Genomic DNA, 22,733 nt, shown 5'->3' with positions numbered 1-22,733 from the left:
GAGATTCGACGGTGGGGTGGCGTTGTGTTGTGATTGTCCAACTTGCGACACGTAATCGTGTAAGAGTATTGGCTTTGACACGGTCGCTAAGGGCACGTATGTAAAAGGACCTGTGCGAAAAAAAAAATGCGGCGGAATTCTGCTGTGCTCTGTGATCTTTTGATCTTTGTGTTACTGGAACAACTCGGAGTCGGTGCAGTGGAGTAAGCTGACCAGCAACAGGTGAAAGTGGTTTTGAAAATGGACGCAGATTCATGTCCCCGTTGGTGCTTATTTTAATTTCATAATTTTTGGCCATAATCATGAACGAAAACACTTCCATCATAATGAATCAAGAGGCTGTGGCAGGAGATAACATATTTCGAGCAACTATGTTTGTAATATATGTATATCAATATAAATGCTGCCTAATTATTGCATATTGTGGATATAATATGAAAATTAAAGCTTTTCAACGAATTGTCACTGTCAAAAGTCAATTCAGTATTAGTTCTTTTAATTCCTCCACGTTGTAATGTTTACAGATATATATATTTCAACCTCAACAGTCAGGCCGTCTTCAGTGTTTCGCACTTGAGAGCTTGACTCGACTTGAAGATGAGTCAAGTACAAGACATTGAATACGTCCTATCTGTTAAGGTTGAAATTCGTATTTGTAACGTTTACAATGTAGTGGATTTAAAAGAAAAAGAACTAACTCATCTTTTGAGGGCTCTCAAGTGTTGATCAATAATAGTGCAGGGCAACACTCTCTGGGGTGTACAGTCGGCCAAGCGAACAAAGGCGTAGGATTGCCAGTCCGGAGATAATGAGTTTGATTCTCGTTCCAGCCCAGGATGTTTGCGAGTGGGAAAAATTCTCGCCCCCCTGGGCATTGTGTATCCATTTGCCACATAAGATACATACTCATGCAATTGGCGGTCATAGAAAAGCTTTCAATTAATTCTGTGGAAATTCTAACAGAGAACTAAGCTGAAAAGCAGGCTAAGTTCCAGTTTGAATGTAGAACCATTAAGAAGAAAAAGAAGAACCAATCATCTGAATAAGAAAAAATGGGGTTGCATACAAGACACGACCGCTCGACGTTAACTACGTAAAACCAAATATAGCACACTGAACCAGTCATTCCGCTCTACATATATATAAGAGAAGGAACTATCCCACTACTAGGTACCTAGCTTTACCAGCATCTCCCACTCTGTGAGGGAGTAGGACCCCACTGTCTAGCAGCTGGGCCACCCAATCCATACATTCCAATTCAACAATTGATATTACCCTAAAAGTAGCCAATTACCAAGGATTGGAACTCGCTGCATAGGAGATGCATGATGCATAAAAGAACTAAAACAAAAAAGCTTAGCGTTGATACTCAAAATACTACTGGCAAATTGGTGGAAAGTTTGCAAATCGATTGATATATAAATATTTAAAATCCATTGAAAGATAAAGGACCTATTAATGTTACAAATCTTACATGATTTCGGCAACAATTTTGAAATTTTCATTTTACACCCTGTATCCGAGTCTTCCCCTAAGACGTAGTTTACGTCAAAAATCAGAATTTGGAAGTCTTTTGGGGGTCGTATTTCGTAAGCATTATTTCGGGATTTTTCGGATCCCCCATCCCCCCACCGGTAAGATTTATTTTTTAATTTCATGGTGCGTAAGAAAACGTCAGACGACTGCTCACCCCATAAGAGCTTCCTACGTGGTCTGGTTCCAGAGAAACTCATTTTCACAAAACATATTTTTTCAATATTTTTTTGTAGGGGAACTTTTTTGTTTTCTATCTCAGGGGCCGTACACTAATTACGTAAGCAATTTTTCTGGGGTTTTCAATCCCCCTCCTTCCATGTAAGATTTTCCCCATATAAACCATTTTTTTTATATGGAGCATAAGAAAATGGCAGACCACCCTCCCCCCATAAGTGCTTACGTAATTAGTGTACGACCCCTCACTGAAAATATGTTCATCTTATCGCGAAACAAAGAAATCTAGACCAGGGCGTAGCAGCCAAAGTTTATTCTTTCCGGTTCCTCGTCTATACACATAGCCTGCCTAACAAGAGATTGCAACACTTTATTACAATATTGCGGTAATTCAGTGTACATACCTTCAGTATGCCATAATTTTTTGTGACAAATGCATCTACATTGAATCTATTTTTACATTCCCATCGAGGAATGAAATGCTGTATACTTCGACAACCTATATATGCTGCCTAGCGAAAAATTCGGCCAAAGACGGGTATTGATCCTGGACCTTCCACGCTTAGCGCTTCTCAACTGCCGCGCCAACCCTCTGGACTATATTCCAGATGAGAGAAGAAGACTCGCTTAACTATTCAAAAGGACCTAAGTAACATTTTTTCATGAATTAATTTGAGTACTGCAATCAAAAGCTTTCATGTTTTTCTGTTGATTGCGCTTTTCAAATTAATTCATGAAAAAAGTGTTACTTAGGAACTTATGAAAAGTTAAGCGAGAAGTGACCGAAGACTATCATAATCCCCGTTGTATGATATGGGGATGTGGGAATTATCCTAATAGTAATGGGTGACACAAGTGGAATTGGCACCATGCAAATTTGTGTCCCTTTGCGCCATCAAGCTATATAGATTCGGAACGATTGCTACACACCAGCGGTTTTCAGCCTTTTTCTTGATAAGTATTTCTTTGAACTACACCCGGTTCTTTTTTTTTTACACGGGTGAGTTTTAGTTGATTACGACATTTATCGTTGATGAAACTTACTTTTAGCTATGTAAGTTTTCTTTTAACCTGCGCTTAAGGGGAAGCGTCAGTAACAGTATAATGAAAAAATAAATTTCCCCATACTGATTTGCATGCAAACTTCAACAAATTTTCAGAAGACACTCAGAACGTGCTAAAGAATCAGATGAGCTCTGTGGAGCAAAATGAATTTTTTGAACCACCCTAATATTCATCTTATCACAAAACAGAGAAATACAGAACCAATCTTGTCATTTTTTTGCTAAAATGCGTGCTCACTGTGCTCACTGCAAAAAAATCACAAAAATAAATAACAAATCAAATACCTTTTCATTGCTTTGTTTTTGATGGGATGGAAATGGGAGCTATGGGATGAAGTGCCGAACCGTTCCCCTATGAAAAATGGACCTGAACACAAACGAGATATATGGTTCTCCATAAAGTAGGCTGAAATTTTCATTATTCCGTGAAACAAATTACAACACTTTAATGACTATTGGAGGCTTCCGAGCGTCTTGAAAATAGGCCTCTTGAAAAGAGGCTTTTGAGCCTATGAAAGGTGGCTTCCAAGCCTTTTGAAAGGAGGCCTCCAAGCCTTTTGAAAGAAGAATTCTGAGCCTCTTGAAAGGAGGGCTTCCGAGCCTCTTGAACGGAGGCTTCCGAGCCTCTTAAAAAGAGGCTTCCGAGCCTCTTGAAAAGAGGCTTCCGAGCCTCTTGAAAAGAGGCTTCCGAGCCTCTTGAAAGGAGGCTTCCGAGCCTCTTGAAAGGAGGCTTCTGAGCCTCTTGAAAGGAGGCTTCTGAGCCTCTTGAAAGGAGGCTTCTGAGCCTCTTGAAAGGCGGCTTCTGAGGCCTCTTGAAAGGAGGCTTCCGAGCCTCTTGAAAGGAGGCTTCCGAGCCTCTTGAAAGGAGGCTTCTGAGCCTCTTGAAAGGAGGCTTCCGAGCCTCTTGAAAGGAGGCTTCCGAGCCTCTGGAAAGGAGGCTTCCGAGCCTCTTGAAAGGAGGCTTCCGAGCCTCTTGAAAGGAGGCTTCTGAGCCTCTTGAAAGGAGGCTTCCGAGCCTCTTGAAAGGAGGCTTCCGAGCCTCTTGAAAGGAGGCTTCCGAGCCTCTTGAAAGGAGGCTTTTGAGCCTCTGAAAGGAGGCTTCCAAGCCTTTTGAAAGGAGGCCTCCAAGCATTTGGAAGAAGAATTCTGAGCATCTTGAAAGGAGGGCTTCCGAGCCTCTTGAAAGGAGGCTTCCGAGCCTCTTGAAAGGAAGGCTTCCGAGCCTCTTGAAAGGAAGCTTCCGAGCCTCTTGAAAGGAGGCTTCCGAGCCTCTTGAAAGGAGGCTTCCGAGCCTCTTGAAAGGAGGCTTCTGAGCCTCTTGAAAGGAGGCTTCTGAGCCTCTTGAAAGGAGGCTTCTGAGCCTCTTGAAAGGAGGCTTCTGAGCCTCTTGAAAGGAGGCTTCTGAGCCTCTTGAAAGGAGGCCTGAGCCTCTTGAAAGGAGGCTTCTGAGCCTCTTGAAAGGAGGCTTCTGAGCCTCTTGAAAGGAGGCTTCTGAGCCTCTTGAAAGGAGGCTTCTGAGCCTCTTGAAAGGAGGCCTGAGCCTCTTGAAAGGAGGCTTCTGAGCCTCTTGAAAGGAGGCTTCCGAGCCTCTTGAAAGGAGGCTCTGAGCCTCTTGAAAGGAGGCTTCTGAGCCTCTTGAAAGGAGGCTCTGAGCCTCTTGAAAGGAGGCTTCCTGAGCCTCTTGAAAGGAGGCTTCTGAGCCTCTTGAAAGGAGGCTTCCAGGCCTCTTGAAAGGATGCTTCTGAGCCTCTTGAAAGGAGGCTTCTGAGCCTCTTGAAAGGAGGCTTCCGAGCCTCTTGAAAGGAGCCTTCTGAGCCTCTTGAAAGGAGGCTTCTGAGCCTCTTGAAAGGAAGCTTCTGAGCCTCTTGAAAGAGGGCTTCTGAGCCTCTTGAAAGAGGGCTTCTGAGCCTCTTGAAAGGAGCCTCTTGAAAGGAGGCTTCTGCGCCTCTTGAAAGGAGGCTTCTGAGCCACTTGAAAGAAGGCTTACGAGCCTCTTGAAAGAAGGCCTACGAGCCTCTTGAAATGAGGCTTCTGAGCCTCTAGAAAGGAGACTTCCGAGCCTCTTGAAAGGAGGCTTCCGAGCCTCTTGAAAGGAGGCTTCTGAGCCTCTTGAAAGGAGGCTTCTGAGCCACTTGAAAGGAGGCTTCTCCGCCTCTTGAAAGGAGGCTTGAGCCACTTGAAAGGAGGCTTCTGAGCCACTTGAAAGGAGGGTTCTGAGCCACTTGAAAGGAGGCTTTTGAGCCCCTTGCAAGGAGGCTTCCGAGCCTCTTGAAAGGAGGCTTCCGAGCCTCTTGAAAGGAGGCTTCAGCGCCTCTTGAAAGGAGGCTTCTGAGCCACTTGAAAGGAGGCTTCCAAGCCTCTTGAAAGGAGGCTTCCGAGCCTCTTGAAAGGAGGCTTCTGAGCCTCTTGAAAGGAGGCTCTGAGCCTCTTGAAAGGAGGCTTCTGAGCCTCTTGAAAGGAGGCTTCTGAGCCTCTTGAAAGGAGGCTTCTGAGCCTCTTGAAAGGAGGCTTCCGAGCCTCTTGAAAGGAGGCTTCCGAGCCTCTTGAAAGGAGGCTTCCGAGCCTCTTGAAAGGAGGCTTCCGAGCCTCTTGAAAGGAGGCTTCCGAGCCTTTTGAAAGGATACTTTAATCACAGAGAACAGACATACAAGTCCATTCTCAATCGTGTGTAAGGAATTTAACGGACGTTTTGAAACGCAACACAAGTGGCAATCTCGTGGAGGCGCTGGCATCGCATAGTTTCTCTCATCAAGCTGTCAAAATTTTAGGCGCCACCACCACCACCCACCATAGACATAAACAACAGATCCTCCTCCTTACTCTGGTTTTGATTCCATATGTGATGTTTCTTTCTCACACTCTTTCTCTCTGCCATCATGGAGCGCATGGTTTGCTTTGTAATTGGGGAAGACCATTAATTACGTAGCGCCAAAACGATCATGTATGATACCTCCTCTCCCCTATGTTACACTTTTTATATGAATTATCTAGAATGTTTGAATAGATTTTCACACTTCAGGCCACCCCTCTCCCCTCTAAGCGTTATAGAATTTATGGATGTTCCCTGAGATGTTTCGTTGGTGAACAGCAGCTACCACCACCGTCACAGCCAGTAGCGAAGCACTAAAAGGATGAAAAGGCCATAATTTGTGCTCACACTTTAAGTTTATTTTGCTGGAAATCAGACAGTATTGGAATTTCATTAAAAGCAACTTCACAATAAATTTTCTACTTTTTTCATTGCTACTAATGACATTGACAGAACATATTTTACGTCTCATAGAAATTGCAATCAATCAGGAGAAAAAAGCTGATGCTGAAATCACAGTAAACTATTAGATTGCTGGATAAACTTCAGCAATTAATTTTGCTGTAACAAGAATTTATATTTTGGTGTGCAAATATATTCATGATTTATCAATTATTCATGTCCCGTTTAGTAGGTAGCCCGGTTTTTTTTTTTTTTTTTTTTTTTTAATAAAGAATAAAAAAAAAAAAAAAAAGATACTCACATCTCCAGCATGGTGTACATCTTCTTCTCCATGAGCACCACGTCATCCGCACCCTGCTGAACCATTACCTGGCAGAAGGTTCGTTTGGCACAGGAAGGATTCTTCCAGTTGGTTTGTCTCAGCTGCTCCTCAAACCCAACCCTCGAAGGCCGGGGAGCGTCTTGTTCCACATTTTGCAACACTTGACCAATGCTCTCGTCATATGCTCCGATGGCTCGCTTCCTCCGCCGAATACGCGGTTCTTCTGCAATCGATTGAATGCTGTCTTCGCTGTCACTGTAGCTGTCATCACGCAGTTCACCGCTGTCGTCTTGCGATTTCAGGTCAATTATCTCAATCACGTCTCCCTGGTCGTCGAATTTGTCATTTCGATAGATATCATTATCCTGAACAGTATCATCTTCCAGACGGTACATGTTCACTGATCTTTTCGATCGCTTGAAGTGCTCTTCGTGTTCCTGAACTGGCTCCAACCGAGTAATGGCGGTCGTCGGCACAACCAGATAATACTTATCCGGATGAGACTCAATGCCTTCCAATGCTCGCTTATGTTCCAGATCGTCCAGCTCCATGACCAACTGTTCGCCAGATCTCCTCAGCAGGTCCATATCAAAGAATCGTCCAACGGCAAGGGCGCCCATCCCCAACGCAGCACCTCCGGCCAACATTCCTAGAGCTGGCAGAACAATCGAATTTGCAGCTGGTGCCACCACCAGATCAGATTTGTCCTTAGCTTCGCTAGTTTTCTTCGAAAATCCCAGGTTTTTGGAGATTTTATGTCCCGCTTCCACCAACGGATCCAACACAGGCTTGGCGAACTCATGCACTGAATGGATTCCGGATTGAAATCCATCCTTGACCTGTTCACTGATCTTCACCCAGAATGGTCGCTCTGGTTTTACTCGCCTTATGAAGCCATAGTTGTATGGATAAGTTGCAGGAATCTTCACCGGTTGATGCATTTCGTCATAAGGATTCTTTTGTGAGAATTTCATCATCGGAGGAGCGCTGTAGTAGTCTTTTCCCAGCATGGCCGGTTCTATGGCAAATGGTGAATGATCATTGTGTTTGCTGTATTCAATATTGATGACCTTTTTCATGGCCTTCGGCGGCTTATTCTCAGGCGGGACAAACTTCGCCGGCTGAACTCCTAATTCAGGGTGTGCGTATTGCAAAACCGGTTTTCTCGAATCATCGTCCAACTCACCTTGCAGTTGATGAGATCCAGGGATGGCATACAATTTTGATACCGGATACACCGGATTGCCAGGATTTTGCAGCATACGCCTCTGGATCTTTGGCTGGTCGGCGAAGATTTCCTTATTTGGAGTACGAGCCGCATAATAGTGTTTTCTACTTTCCTGATCGTTGATTTTCTTAATGTATTCGATTAGCTTGGCGTTTGATACGCGAGCGTTATCTGCCCTCGAGAATGGTCCAATGCTTAGTTGAGCGTTGTTAATTCGAACACTTGATCGCAAATTGTCTTCCACGCTAAATGGCCCGAAGCTTTTCGATTGTTCTTCATCGACCGGAAAGTTATCGGCTGTTGTGAATGGACCAATGCTTCTTCTGCGGCTTGGCTGTTCGCTATTTGTAATAGGTTTGGCGAAGACAAGCTGTCCGTAAGTATCTGCAGTTCCTTCCATCTTCTTTGGTACATGACCTTTCTCATAGGGGACTAATTCGCCGTTGATTACCCTGGCGTTACGCCACACTTTCCTTTTATCTTCTTCGTCATCAGGGACGCGAATACCGTGTACAACTGGAATGCCGTCTTCGCCTATTTCCTGCAACGCCCGAGCCTTCTTCTTAGTCTTGGAAAAGGGATTGTCCTTCATGTAAATCGTATCTGAGCTGATTATGACCGGCGATGGAACATTGGCCGCTAGCGCATCATCAACCGGTCGACTATTTACAGCGATTCTCACCGGCCGTCGATCATTTTTTATCGAGCTCTCATCTTCATAGAACCGTGCCGGCCTTTCTATCCGGTTGACGTGTTTCAAAAAGGCATCGATGATGTCTACCGATTCGGGTGAACTGTCGCTGGTAATTCGGTATCCTTCGGAAGACGCTGGCCTTGAGCTATGTGGAATGGGTACCCCTCGCGCATGAGCGTTCTTGTCGTCACGTTTCTTTACGATAATTTCCACCATTCGACCATTGTTCGAACGCACATTCAGTTTTTGAACGTTTTCGGGTTCTAAACTTCGAGCAACTTTAAGTTCTGTGCGCGTGTAGGTGGGCCGCAGAAACCGTAGTTTGGATTGTGATGGGGTGGCCTCGGCGAACGAGAAAGAGGAGGTTGAGGTGGACGTTGGGGAGGTGATTGTGACGGTGCCGTTGCCGATGGACTGCGACGATTGAGCTGCCGTATGGCCCAGTAGCAGCCAGAGGCCGAACAGCAACAGTGGTCTGGAAGCCTGTAAAACCATTAGAGAATGAAAAGATATAAAATTTTTGGTAAAATAAACATGTGATTTTTTTTTCATTGACGGGGTACATAAATTCTTCTTAATCGATAGACCGTACTGCACGGTTTGCCTTTTTATATCCATATACAGCGTTTCCATATAAAGCCGATCTCTCCTATTTTCACAATATTTAGTAGAATCGTTCTCTTTTGGAAATTGTTATTTAACTTCATTCATTTCGCGATTATGATGGCCAATTTTGTGAAAGGGTGTTCCAAATATAAAAGTTTCCGAAAATTCTCTTTTTTGTCTTTCTCGTACAACAAAGTTGTACGTGCTTGTACGTGCCGTAATAAAACTAGACCAAAAATTATATCGGTTATGCAAAAAAAGTGTCAAAATAAAAGAAAGGAAGGTTAGAAAAACTGAAATTTTCCACATTTTGATGAAACATCTAACACTTCGGCGAGGCAAAACGCCCTTGGGGGTCTAACCTACAATGTACTACGCGTCTCCACGCACTGTCTATACCAGAATGCTGATTCACCGACGCGTGGTGCTTTGTTCTTAAAGAGCTGCCAGCGTTTTGCCTCATGGCCACTTTTTTGAAATGTGAATATTATCAATATGATTAAGCTTTTCTACAATTTTTAAATGGTATCGTTACTGCTAAAACATTAAAGCTTTTGTCTTTGCTTAGCTAGGGCATATTGTCCCTCCTTCCCCTATATGTTTTATTCATTCTGGAAATGCTAAGATTTATATCTGTTAAATAACCCATTTAAGCCGAGACAAAGTTTACCAGATTAGGTCTAACTTTAATCTGGCTAGAGTGTGTTGAATTGCAGCCCTCCTTAGCCTAGCGGTAAGATGCGTGCCTAATAGGCACTGCCTATAAACAAATATATTATATTAACAATATGGTTCACTTCGAGTTTTCCCATACATCGAAATGGCGAACAATTTGCCGGTGATAACAACATCATCTAGCGAGCAAAGAGGAATCTAAACATGTTTTTTTCTAGCTTGTGCGGGAAAACCCTCCTGCCATCTTCCGGTGAGTAGTCACACGGTTGTTGGATGACATTTTACAGTGTGGGGATGTCCATACATTTTTCAATAAATCGATTACCGGAATATCGACTTTGTTAAATGCAGACACTACTGTAAATATTGCGATGAAGCAATGCAATGCAGACAAACTACACTTTTGCTTCAATCGTTTAAGCTGTGAAAGCCGTTCCGCAAACATTAAAATAATTGTTCCACTGTAAGCATTTCAATCATTTTATTCAGCAAGAAATTGGATTAATTCTTTATGAATATTATTGATATTATTCCAATGCATCATTCTTCTTCCTCTTCGGTGTCCTACTGGAACTTAACACCTGTGTTTCAACGTTTGTTTTATTAACATTTTCCCTATCGTGAATTGAAAACTTTTTGCTGCTCACCATTGATTGAATGAATATGTATCTTGAGGCGAGGAAAATGACACTATCCGATTGCGTTTTGTTATGTTGCGCTTATCATAATGGGTATGATTATTATGCTACGTTTAGACATGTAGATGAATTGAACAAGTCGCTTGGATTAAACGCGTCCAAACACCTTCGTTCAACTCACAACACGGACAGTAAGTTGAACATGTTCAACTCTTGGCAAGTCAATTGCATTCAACTAAGTTGTTCAATTCACTTGCCCTTTCAAAACGTAGTATTACGGTGAGATATTTCCGCTAAAATTAATTTCGCTTATTTTATTGTGCTTTCTCGATTTCATATCCAATATCAGATATTTTTTGGGATTTAATAGATTATTTTTCGATAATTTTGCAAGAAAAACTAGTTGAACGTACCCGACCTTGCTCGGGATTATACTACAGTCGCCTCTCCACATCTCGATATTGAAGGGACCATCGAGATAGGGAGAGATCGAGGAATGGAAGGAAAATTTAAAGGGATACTAGATCCAAAAAAGCTTGTTGCTATACAAAACGTCAACAAAACAAATGTCATTAATTATTGTTGATGTGTTTGTTATCGTCCAAAGATGGTCTAGCAGCCTAAAAATTTGAACATATCATCATAAGGAGAGTGAATCCAGAACAAAATACGATTACAACACATCTAGATAGAGAGATATATAGATAGGGAGGTTATCGAGATGTAGAAACCCAAAATGTATGTAGATTGAAGGGACCGAGGAAACCATCGACATAGGGAGAGATATCGAGATATAGAACATCGAAATGTAGAGATTCGACTATATTTTGCATTCTTACTGTCAATTGTTGAGTTCATTCAGCGATGCACTCTAGATCACTTTTTGCGCGATCGTATTGAGTTTCCTCACAACTCGCCTCAAAATTGTATTTCCACAATTTCTCAACTTTCTCCTCAAAATTTGGTAATATTTTATATACCTATAGAAACACAGTTGACCTCAAGACGAATCGATTAGTAAGAAAACCATACCAACCCTGCCGTAATCTGGAAAAGTGACGTAACAGCCATTTTACAACATGCATGTTTTCCATTTTTCTGTTAAAGAGCTCGATGAATAGTACTCGTTAACACCATTTTTGGAAAATGGAGTATACGTCACTTTTTCAGATTACGGCAGAATCGGTCATCCCGTTCGTGAGTTATATTGCTTCAAAGGAAATGCAAACTAATTCTTATATAGGGGAACTGTTCCGTTTTCCATCTCACTGAACATATATTCATCTCATTGCAAAACAGAGAAATATAGCACCAATCTTGTCGCTTCTTTTTGCTAACATGCGTGCTCCCTGCTGAAAAAATCACCGAAATAAATAACAAATCAAATACCGTTTTGCTTCGAATTGCCGGACGCTTCGAAAGCCGGACACTTCAATTGTTATTCGACTTTATTTACCATCTCAACAAGTTTATCTTGGGTTATCAATGCAGGGAACGATTCTTGGACTTGAAACCATTTTAACAAATGTAAGTAATCCGTGATCTGTGGTAAAACCTTGAAAATTAGAGGTAGAAGTTGAAAGCATGTCATAATCAACGGTGAATTTCGTTTTTCTTGAATGCAGTTTAAGACTCAACATTAGAGAAAATAAGCTCATATTTTCTATATTCTATCTTTTGCAAGGGATATTAGTAATTCATTAACATAATATGTTAGCACTCTTTGTCATGAATTATAGAAATTGCTTGGGAATTCATAGCTTTATAATTTATATTACATTTTCTGTATGTCCGGACTTCGAGGCAAGTTTTTACAATTGCTTCGATTGCCGGACATGCTGAAATGATGTTAAACAACTATTTATCAGTTAAGTTAATTGAAAACAAACGATTCGTAATAAGAAATCATAGTTACAATTTCATTAGATTTTAGTTGCTACACCCCAGAAGGAACATTGCTTGCTCTCAGCTTATCGATATTTACTTATACACATATTGTAAATGGTATCACTTTATTAATTGTACACAAGTAGCCAAACTTCAGTTTCTAGTGAAAAATTGTCTTCAAATATAGTTTTTTAACTATCCAAATTTTTGTAGACAAAAAAACAAGTTCGTTAAACTAGCTTTTTAACAGAATTGTATAAAAAGACACGTTGTGAACGACTCCCGTCAAATAAAAAAACTCAACATTTCTCGGACACGCCCTGATTTATCAATCCGCATGAGTTCATTATTTCAATCGCTCCTTGCAATCCTTGATTTCTAAAAGCAAACTAAAACGGATTTCAAAAGACACATAAATATCACTAATTGCAGCTTACCCACGTTGAATTTGAGAGGATTGAGATTGAAGAAAACATTTCATTATCCACAGACACGTCAAATGTCAAAGAGGTGTTCTACTTTGAAAGGGGAGAGGGGGGAGATTGTATGAAATTATTAGATTCCCAATGTTTTATATTGCAGTTAAATGCTCCCGCTTGGTTTCAAATGCTGTTTTTTGGTAGTCCTGGTCAATCTCGGAGCAGAAACTTCGGATGGTACACACAACCGGGGGATGCCAGATTTCCATACAAATGTGTATAGAAACCTTACTTTACGGATTTATATTAATTGAGAAATATGAATGCTATATCCTAGTTGTCTTTGAACGGATTAAATTGGCTATTTGAAAATCAATATAGCCAAACTTGAAGTGTCCGGAAATTCGAAGCATAATTGTCCGGTATTTGAAGCATCCCTTATACTGTGTCCGGATTTCGAAGCAAGCGATGCTCAATGTTTTCGATTATATTAGCTATTTCGTTCATACAAAATGTCATTTTTACTACACTACAGCAAATTTGATAAGTTAATTTTGACAGGGTGTGTTATCACTCAGTGTAAAGTACTCAATTCCGTTTGAAGTATTGAACTAAAAATTCAGCAGTGCTTAAGTGTCCGGACTTCAAGTCGAAACGGTACCTTTTCATTGCTTTGTTTTGGATGGGATGCTATGAGATGAAGTGCTGAATCGTTCCCCTAAACAGACTGTACCACAAACGTAATTATGTTTGAATTGTATTTGTATCAGACTCTCATATCGGGCAGATTGTTCACAAAATTTCGCTTCTCTCTGTCAAATCATATTAAAAAATTGATAACGATTTGGGAATTCTCAAAAATGGGATTATGCATGCTAGTGTGAATGGGGGACCTTTACGTTCACGTTCAATTTAGTTCACTTTTCATTTAATAGCCACATTATTGCAAAAACTTACAATAACATTTAATTATTAGGTCAAACTTGAGGCCAAGCCAAAAACAAAAAAAAAAACAGAAAACGCAATCACAAAATCTGGATGATCAGAACCAGGGAAGTTTTGTGAAATGTTATCAAAAGTTTGGATTTTTAGTTAGAAAACGGATGAATGATATGAAAAAAAAATTGTCCCACACTTCAGAATAGTGAACCAATAAACGAAAATTATGCCGTCTAAGACGAATTAAGTACTCTCCATTTAATTCCACCAGTTAATTTTCGACGGTTGAATACATTCCACTAAAAGAGCTTTATATATTTTTCTGAAAATTATACTCCAAATGCTTTTTCTTCTGAACGACTCTTATTTGCATGATTCTTGTTACAACCATCAGACTTTGAAGTGATCGATGAGCTTCACTTCCATTCATCTACCTAAAGGAATAAACCTAGATGAACAATGATCATAACCGTTATTTCAAAAAGTTTTACCAATGATTAGGTCCCGCTAATATTTGTCACAACTCAATAAAACAAATGTGTCCAGCATGGTCTAGGCATGCTCATTTCAAAAGTAGTTATAATATGTTGATGATATCATTCTTGAAAATGTGTTAAAAAGTCGTCAGGTTTTCAAAAATCCTTAAGTCTTGAATGTCCATCGTTTTTCAAGCTCAAACAATCATTTTGTAAACTCTTATGCATCTATATATCTATAAATCATACATCTATAGATCTCTACTAATTTTGCTAATTTACATTTAAATTCAAAAAGTGTAACAAAACATAAGTAAATTGATCAGGAAGAGATTGCTGTTAAAAATACCAGTTAGTTAAACCATTGCGTAGCGGTAATGGTTGCTAGCCAAATTTTGAATTTAATAATTTCGGCTACGTAATGCTTGTCCACATCTGAGCCATTAAAATTAGGTTTGAAATAGAAGAATAAAAAACCTCCATTTACTGCCTTTAATTCATGAAAAATGGTTGAAAAAATTAACGAAATACTCAACTTTGGAGTGAGTTGTGACTGGCGGTTGGTATTAGATAAGAATGCAGGTTCCATTTGGAAAAGAAAAACAAAAGTTGTTCGGGACCCCTCGGTAGATTTTTTTTAAATATCCAGGAAATGAAAGATAAGAAGCTATATTTTCACGTAGTTAAAATTTTAGCGATGCTCATTTTTTGTGATAATATTGTTTTACCAAACACGCCGTGTATTCCAGAGGTGTCGTCCTTTTCGGTGGCAAGCACAATGGATACACTATGCCTCGGGTCGGGAACACACAAAGTTAACTAAATGCAGTAAAAGATTATTTATTCATTTTAATTTGAAAGTGAATTTAAAATGTAAACCAAAATATTTAAATTCATCCTTTCACAATGATAATAAAAATAAATTTTCGCTTCAATCCACGAATTACCTTGAAAATCAAACGAACGTTTATCCTTCAATTCGTTTTCGGCTTTGAAGCTATCTTATATTCAGTAGTCATGGAAAATATCAATGATAGGCTAGAAAAATTTGTGAAACAAAATATTTTGACAAACCTCAGTTTCCATCAATACATATTAGACATCATATTAAAACATTTGTTTATGTTATGATATATTAAGCCTTATTTATCTATTTTAACGGGGAAAGGTAAAAAATCATTAGAATACAATTTTGGGTCAGCTGCTGTGGAAAACATTTGAAACATGGAACACCCGGGCAAAGCTGGGTATTCTTCGCTAATTTTTTATTATTAAAAGTATTGGAAATAGTTAGAGCTTCTGTAATAGTTTTACATTAGATTTGTATTTACAATTAGAAGAACTATTACTATTAAATTTAATTCCAGCACTTTGAAATCTTTCTCACCAGATATTCTGATGCTCGATTTTGATATTCTGATCGAGCGTCAGAATATCCGGTTACACACGAATCAGCCTAATCCGCCGTGGCCTTGCATTATTTTCCATCGTTCGTTTGTTTCGTATCACTGAGTCGTACACCCTTGAGTCCACAAACAGATGAAGACTTCGCAAGTTGTGTTTCCGGAAGGATTTGTCGCAGATTAAACGTCTGGTTTGTTGTTGATCGTACATCTCGTAAATCGAGACTGCGCCCTTTCTTGTAGATATGAATATGAGGCCATTAGACCAGATTGGAGGCGTTTTATTCTCTCTGCCAGATTATTTAAATTCAGAGTATTAATGATACCAAGAACTTCTGAGGCTGTTGTATTGACCACCTCGCGGACTTGCTACATTAAATGCGTTCAGATTCTCCTTAAAAAGATGTTTTTCGATTCGCTCTCCGACTTTATTAGCGAATTCTTCCGCAATGATTTTACCGGTCAGTCGCTGTTCCTAGTCGACCTAGTGTTCCGAGTCGGTATTTATATTTTTTGTACCAGGCGAGTCCTTGACTTATTTAAAGTCAAATTTCGCAAAGAACCATATTATTTGATGCCTCTAAATATTAAAAAAATCAAATCCTAAACATCAAAAAAGTGTTGCATCGAGACGAGCTGCAGATGTAGGAACAAAACAGGCAAACAGCAAAATGGTGTAAGAGCAGATAGCAACTGCAATGCGAGAAGTGAATAAAGAATGGTAACTTTAACAGCAACCTGTACCATTCCGTCGGATACTGTTCAACGAGCAATTTCAAATTTATTATACATTTTAACAAAAATAATGGCTACCACACTTCTGCTACAACATTTGGTTTTCGGCTAGAATTCGATAAAATTTAATCGATTAATTTCACAAAATAAAAACATCCGGCATCCCTATTTTTTTCATGATGACATTTTGAAGTAGGTACGTGTGTACAACGATCCTCATATTTTGGGTAATTGTGTCGCCAGAATTTCGTGAGAGTGAATCATATTGTCAATGTAGCATATTTGCGAGCACAGAAAGAACCGGAAACTATGCTACTTTAGTTGGCCGACTTCTTTTGTGAGGATTTTGCCACGTTCAAAATGGAGGAATGTTTCAGGACATTCAAGCCGTCAAGGACAACTATAAGCGCCGTATCAAGGAAGAACAGGCACGGGTCCGACGAAAACAAAGGGAGGAACAGCGAGCTCTCAAACGACGGCAATGTATGTTTCGCATTTTTTTCGTGTAACCCTGTTTATAACACATTGTGTGATGTTTTGTATACCTTCCATAGCAAATCAACCGGGAACTCCAGTATGTGATTCAGATAACAGTGGATCCAGTTGACAATCGCTTCTCGCGCGCGGTAGACGTTTATTCCGATAGCTAGAACCTTTGCATTCGAACCTTTGACAACCATTTGCACTCGACGCAATATGTCACACAGGAGAAACACACTTGTCGTGGACTTCAGTGGCCTACCAACGCGACCCAGTCTAGAGATAGTGAAGAGATTTTTTGATACTAAACTCAAATTAAACATGGATGATGTAAAAAACATTCAACTCCACAATATTAAAAACTGCGTGTTTGTTGAACTGAACGATGAAAGCGAAGCACTTCAGCTGCAGAAGCAACACCACCTTCGGCATTCATTCGTCCATCTCGATGTGCACTACTACATCCCCGTGTACGTGAATGGCCCTTCCGCTATCGTGAGGTTGCATGATCTGCCGCCTCAAATGTCCAACGCTACAATCTTGCGACACATGAAACAGTATGGCAAAATTATATCCATACACAACGAGGCTTCTTCCCGGGCATCCCGAACGGCGTTCGAGTGATACGACTGAGGCAGGAGAAGCAAATACCATCTCGTATTGTAATTGAAAACGAGTCCACACTCGTTACTTTCCGAGACGTAAGCAAGCCAGCCGAGCATCGTTCAAATGTCTCTGGTACATCAACAGTGTCGAGCGAAGAAAATCAAAACCGAGAAGCATCAAACTCAACCGATAGACAGAACAACGACGATGAGCAAAACAAAACAGATAACCCATCGGCAGGAGCCGATCCAAGTGAAGGCGTAAACGATGACGGTGACGACAATAGTGAAAACGGAATTAACATCAACGAGATTGAATACAGCACCGCGGCGGCAAAGAGAAGATTGTCAACTGGAACAAACGAAACTAATGAAACGGAGCCCATAGAACAAGAATGTAAAAGAACTTGTGAAGATCAGAGCTGCCCAGACAACGACGGAAACTTTTCCAAATCAGAGTGGAAAGTCTACAATACTAGATCTAAGAAAAAATAATTTGAATTGTATTGTTTTTGAATGTAATACAATAATAATAATCTTTCAGAGACGAGCCAGCCAAGGGCTGCAAGTCTCTCTAATAAAGATAGAAAAAAAACAGTGGATCCTTTGCAGTATGACATGCGATGCAGCCCAGCCATGTCTCTAAGGCGGATAGGATCGTTCACCAGAGGTTGCGAGAGGTTTTCTTCTTCGGATATCACACCAAATGCTAGTCTACCTAGAAGAAGAAGCCGGGTGCTTCCCGAAGAGGATGAAGGTAATCTCATGGACTTGCTTCGGTCGTCTGGTCATGGCAATTGCAGCCGCAAGAGGAGGAAGTCTGTATCCTCGTATGTCGGTAGTTTGGATCAGTCTTGTGCTCGTCGAGCAAGATCCGGTAGTGGCAGCAAAAAGCGGCCTGATCTGCTCAATGTGGACTTCGGAGCGGATCGGGAGCGACCGAGCTCGCCATCACCATTGACCGAAAGCAAGCTATTGCCAGTGAAAGAAACTAAGCCGAGGTATACTTTCAGATTTGATATTTTTTTGTGTGTTTTAGTCTATTTCAGCTTATGAATTAAGTGGCTAATAAAAAGTACGGGTAAACTATTTAAAAACTAACAAATCTAAGAGTGTGGTCTCTACTTTAGAATGAGATTTTGGCTACCATGCTAATGGTTTCTGTTCTTGAACGCTAATCGATAAAGAATTTCCAGCGAATCTCGACAAAAGATTGAGTCATGGCTGCAAGCAAACGGAGCCGACGAAAGAATCTAATAATTGAACATGAAACGGAAAAGGCTCGCAGTCAATCGGCGATCGTATGAGGCTGACAACGAAAGTGATCGTGGTAGTAAGTTGGAACCTCTACCGGAGGAAAAACCCCCGGCGATAACTCCGCCGGAGAATACGGTGGATCAGATGTCATCGAACTACAAACTTGTCTATCCCGACTGACAGCCATCCAGTGCACTTGAGAAGACTGATGTCATGGGAATTATGGATGCAATTGCCGGTATGATCAGAAATGAGCATGAGCATGATTGACCGCCCACGGTTGCTACTCCGTTATTGCCAGGTCAGCTGTAATTACACAGAGAACCAACAGATGAAGTTTGGGACTAACATCATCTTCAATGTGTAAGAACTGAAGACCCAAATATAAGCAATACCAGCGCCGGCCGTGTCCGAATGCAGGTCAATTAAGGAATAGGTAGGAAATTGTTGACGTGATACTCGCTTTGATAGAAGCCGACGAGTCATCTGCACTTCCACGAGAAATCACTGGGATGTTGGATATATGGGGTAGGAAGTGTGGCAAGGTTCGTTTTGGTAAACGGTCTGCCGTGTATAGCGTGTAGTTTGAATTAAAACAAACACAACTGGATGCGAACTAAATTTTCACTTTCTGATCAACTTACTCACCCGCACAAGGCAGAACAAAATTTCGGTGACCGGCCGATCGTTTTGCTTTCCGCACAAAGCAAAACTAAATTTCGACGACCGGCCGATCGCTCTGCTTACTGGAGAAACACGATTGGACAAGAAACAAATTTACACTTTCTGATTAGTTAACTCACCCGCACAATGCAGAACAAAATTCCGGTGACCGGCCGATCGTTTTGCTTTCCGCACAAAGCAAAACTAAATTTCGACGACCGACCGATCGTTCTGCTTACTGGAGAATCACGAGTGGACAAGAAACAAATTTTCACTTTCTCGGATTAATCATTAATTATATACAAAAATTATGTGAAGATCGCCTTGTAAAAGTAGGAGTTCCATGGAATGCTGAAATACTCAAATGTTTTAGTCATGTAGGGTCAAATAAAAATATGCTTTATACTAGAGTTTATTTATTTTTGTATTTGTTGGATCACGGATCTTCTTCATCCAACCTACGTTTTAATATAATATGATAAAAAATAATAATTTGCATATGATATAATTCAAGATTTTATAAGATGCACTAAATCCTCAAAGAAATGGCAAATTCATTACAACTTTGAAGTAAAGTATCCATCTACACGGATGTTGCAGGTAGTTTGAATTAAATTTGAATGAACATAATTATAATGTGTATTAAATGAATATAATTAGTTGATTGAAAATTAATGTGTATATGTATTGAAAATATAGGACATAATGATGATAAATATAGATACAAGATTAAATCAACATGTGAAACAAATTAAAATAATGAATGAAGAGAAAATATTTTTTGTCGTATCTAAATGATGCCACAACCGCGAAGTCTCATGGCACCCCTTTGCTTTGGGAATTCAAATTCTACGACAGAGCTTGAAATGAAACTATATGGAATCCTTCTTTAGTTCCAAAGATTATAAAATTTACCCCTAATTCCTAGCGTTAAAAACAACAAGATAAAATATAAAATAGGGAACAAATCAGCAAATTCAAAAAAATGCAAATGTCATGCGCATAATCATTAATAAAATTCCACCCTTCCATAATCGGTCCACATAAATACCTGATTCACATAGATACACCGCCACATATATACACACTAGATACACTAGAATCGCATATCTGTCCCATATGAATAGGAAACCCAGCAAAGATGGGACAGATATGCGATCCACGGCAATACAACACATGTGGACTCCGCGTACACCCCTCTCAATCAAACTTTTATTCAAACCAATCGTAATCCGATGTCTAATACTCAATTATATTAAAGGATTTTCTGTTTATGTTAACCAATAAGCATTGAAATCAAATCTTGTCAATCCTTTAAAATATAAAGATATTAAATAAGGGTGGATCTCACCGGAGTTTCCATGAATCTTCAACAGCATGAGCACAATCGTCACAATCGCGAACCGGGCACAAAATGGCGAACTTGTTTTACGTTTTTCACTATTCACCGTAAATTTTATATATTATCATATGTAAACAATGTTTATTCACTCTTTTCTTAAAAGCTTAATCATTACACTTCCACTCAGATTTTTTTTACATTTGGGTGATTAGCTACAAGCGGCAGAAAAAACGTCAGATTTTTTTTCGCGTCCTTTTTATTTCATAACTTGCTTGGATCTCACAATTGCCGGTATGATCAGAAATTTTTATTTACTCTTTGTGGTTAAATATTATTTTTTCTTACCACTCATAGGTGCACTACCAAATCGGCATAGCGGAAATCCAGTTAGAACAGCCAAGAGGATCAAGACGCCAGACGATATACTGGTCCAAGTACTGGTCCAAGTTCAAACAAGCAGTTGATACTTGAGGATGAACAACGAAAATCTGTTATCCAATCGCTGAATGATCGACCTCCATCCGATCGGCTGCAAATCTACATTCGCCGAAGATCGGACAACACTTCACAACCCGAAAGCGCAGTCACTTCACCAAAGCAAAACGAAGAAAACAAGCAATCCATTTACATAAGGTCAACGAATGGTAACGAGCTGTACCGAGTACTCGAAAACGATGCGCAGCCCAGCGGCGGAAAAATAATCGATGACTAGTCTCGCCGAACCCGAAGTATTGTGTATCCAGAACAAAGTTAGAACGCTTTTTATACCGAACTTGGATTTTTTCAAGGCAACTTTCCCAACTTCGGAAGTAGTGCGCTGGATTCGCCCAAAGATGCGCTAAGCAACGCGTCAATTAGTTTAACAGATAAAACTTCGGAAGAAAGTTCGGTACGCCGACAATACTTGGAGATGGACAATTTGATCGATTTTCATCGGCTCGTCGTACACGACGTTTCAAAAGGTCAGTAGATCTGAGTAGTAGCAACGAAACCACCTCGCCAGAATCCCTTCCGGACAATCCACTGGTGGCGAAGACTTATCCGGTTGTCACAGCAATAGGGGAGATTGAATCAAGCGAAAAACAGAAGGAGGCTCGACTGAATGGTTGGCAAGACAAGTTCCGTAGAAGATAAGGTGAAGGCATCCGATGCAAGGTCTTTGAAAACTGGTCAGAATAAGAGCAGGAATAATCAGGAAGATGTCCGCAAGGCAATTAGAAGTTTTCCAAAAGAAATCCGGGAATTCCTCCATTAATACCTCCCGGATTTCTTTCGGGAATTTGTCCAGACATTTCGTTAAAAATTCCTCCGGGAATGTTTCCATGATTTTCTTACGAAATTCCCGGAGTAATTTATGAAGGAGTTCCTGGAGGAATTTCTGGAAGAACTCCTGAAGGTATTCCTGGAGGAATTCCTGGAGAAATTCCCGGAGGTATTCCTGAAGGAAATACTGGAGGAATTCCTGGAGTAATTCATTGAGTATTTTCCGAAGGAATTCCTGTAGAGTTCTTTCCGGAAAAATTCCTGAAAAATATGCTGGAGAAAAAATTAAGGAATTATTGGAGAAAATCCCGGAGGAATTTATTATATTTCGTATTAACAGTAATTAGGAAAGATGACTGATTAATAAAGTTTTCATTCTGTTTAAACAATAAAATGTGTTTAGTATTATAAATTTTTCCGTATTTCTAAGAAAAATTTACACAATCTATAACAACTAAAATCAAATTTCCATTACAAATTTCATAAGGCATACTTATTGCAATTCATAAGGTTGTCTAATGAAACGCATAAGGCAATTCAAAGAGAAACATAAACATCAACTATAAGTCTGGTTCATCCAAAGTTCATTCAGCATCATAAGGTAACCTTATGATTTTCAAAGTGTTTCCTTGTGGCTAATTTTCATACGGCAAGTTAATGAAATCCGGAAGGTTTTTTACGGTAGTGTTCTTTGACCTAACTCGCTGGTACGCATTTATATACGCAATAGATATAGTGTGAGAAGAAACTTACGACGATGAAACACACTCCTATTGTCTGTTTTGCTGCTGCCTATCTGATTGCCTAGTGAGATGCATTTTGGGATGGAAGATTCTAAATCTGTACGTAACAGGGCCATTTGGCCGAAAATGTCGCTTGGCCGAACTGGTCATACAATCGAAAATGGCATTTGCTGAATAGGCCAGATGATCAGAAATGCCTACCAGTTCGACCAAATGGCCTGTCCTGACAAACGACCGTTTTGGCCAAACAACTCACTCGTCAAAATTGCCATTTCAACCGAACGACACTTTCACTGCCGTAATCTGAAAAGGTGACGTAAACGCCATTTTCCAAAAAAAAATTTGGAAGTTTTTGGTGTGCTCTACATGTGTT

At 40.2% G+C, this 22,733-nt stretch overlaps 1 protein-coding gene across 10 annotated transcripts in view; it reads right to left on the bottom strand.

Moving 5' to 3' along the window:
- LOC134228144 (uncharacterized) overlaps positions 1-22,733 on the bottom strand; it is a 52,189-nt gene that overhangs the window by 2,508 nt on the left and 26,948 nt on the right. For all 10 annotated transcript variants that reach the window (XM_062709922.1, XM_062709920.1, XM_062709927.1 and 7 more), the window contains one exon: positions 6,287-8,712. In XM_062709922.1, the coding sequence (XP_062565906.1) occupies positions 6,287-8,712 (2,426 nt within the window). The remainder of the gene's footprint in view (positions 1-6,286; positions 8,713-22,733) is intronic.

This window comes from Armigeres subalbatus, chromosome 3 (assembly GCF_024139115.2).
Source record: "Armigeres subalbatus isolate Guangzhou_Male chromosome 3, GZ_Asu_2, whole genome shotgun sequence".
NCBI classification, from domain to species: Eukaryota; Metazoa; Arthropoda; class Insecta; order Diptera; family Culicidae; genus Armigeres; species Armigeres subalbatus.
The sequence above is the reverse complement of the archived record's forward strand: the minus strand, read 5'-3'. Positions and strand labels throughout refer to the sequence as shown.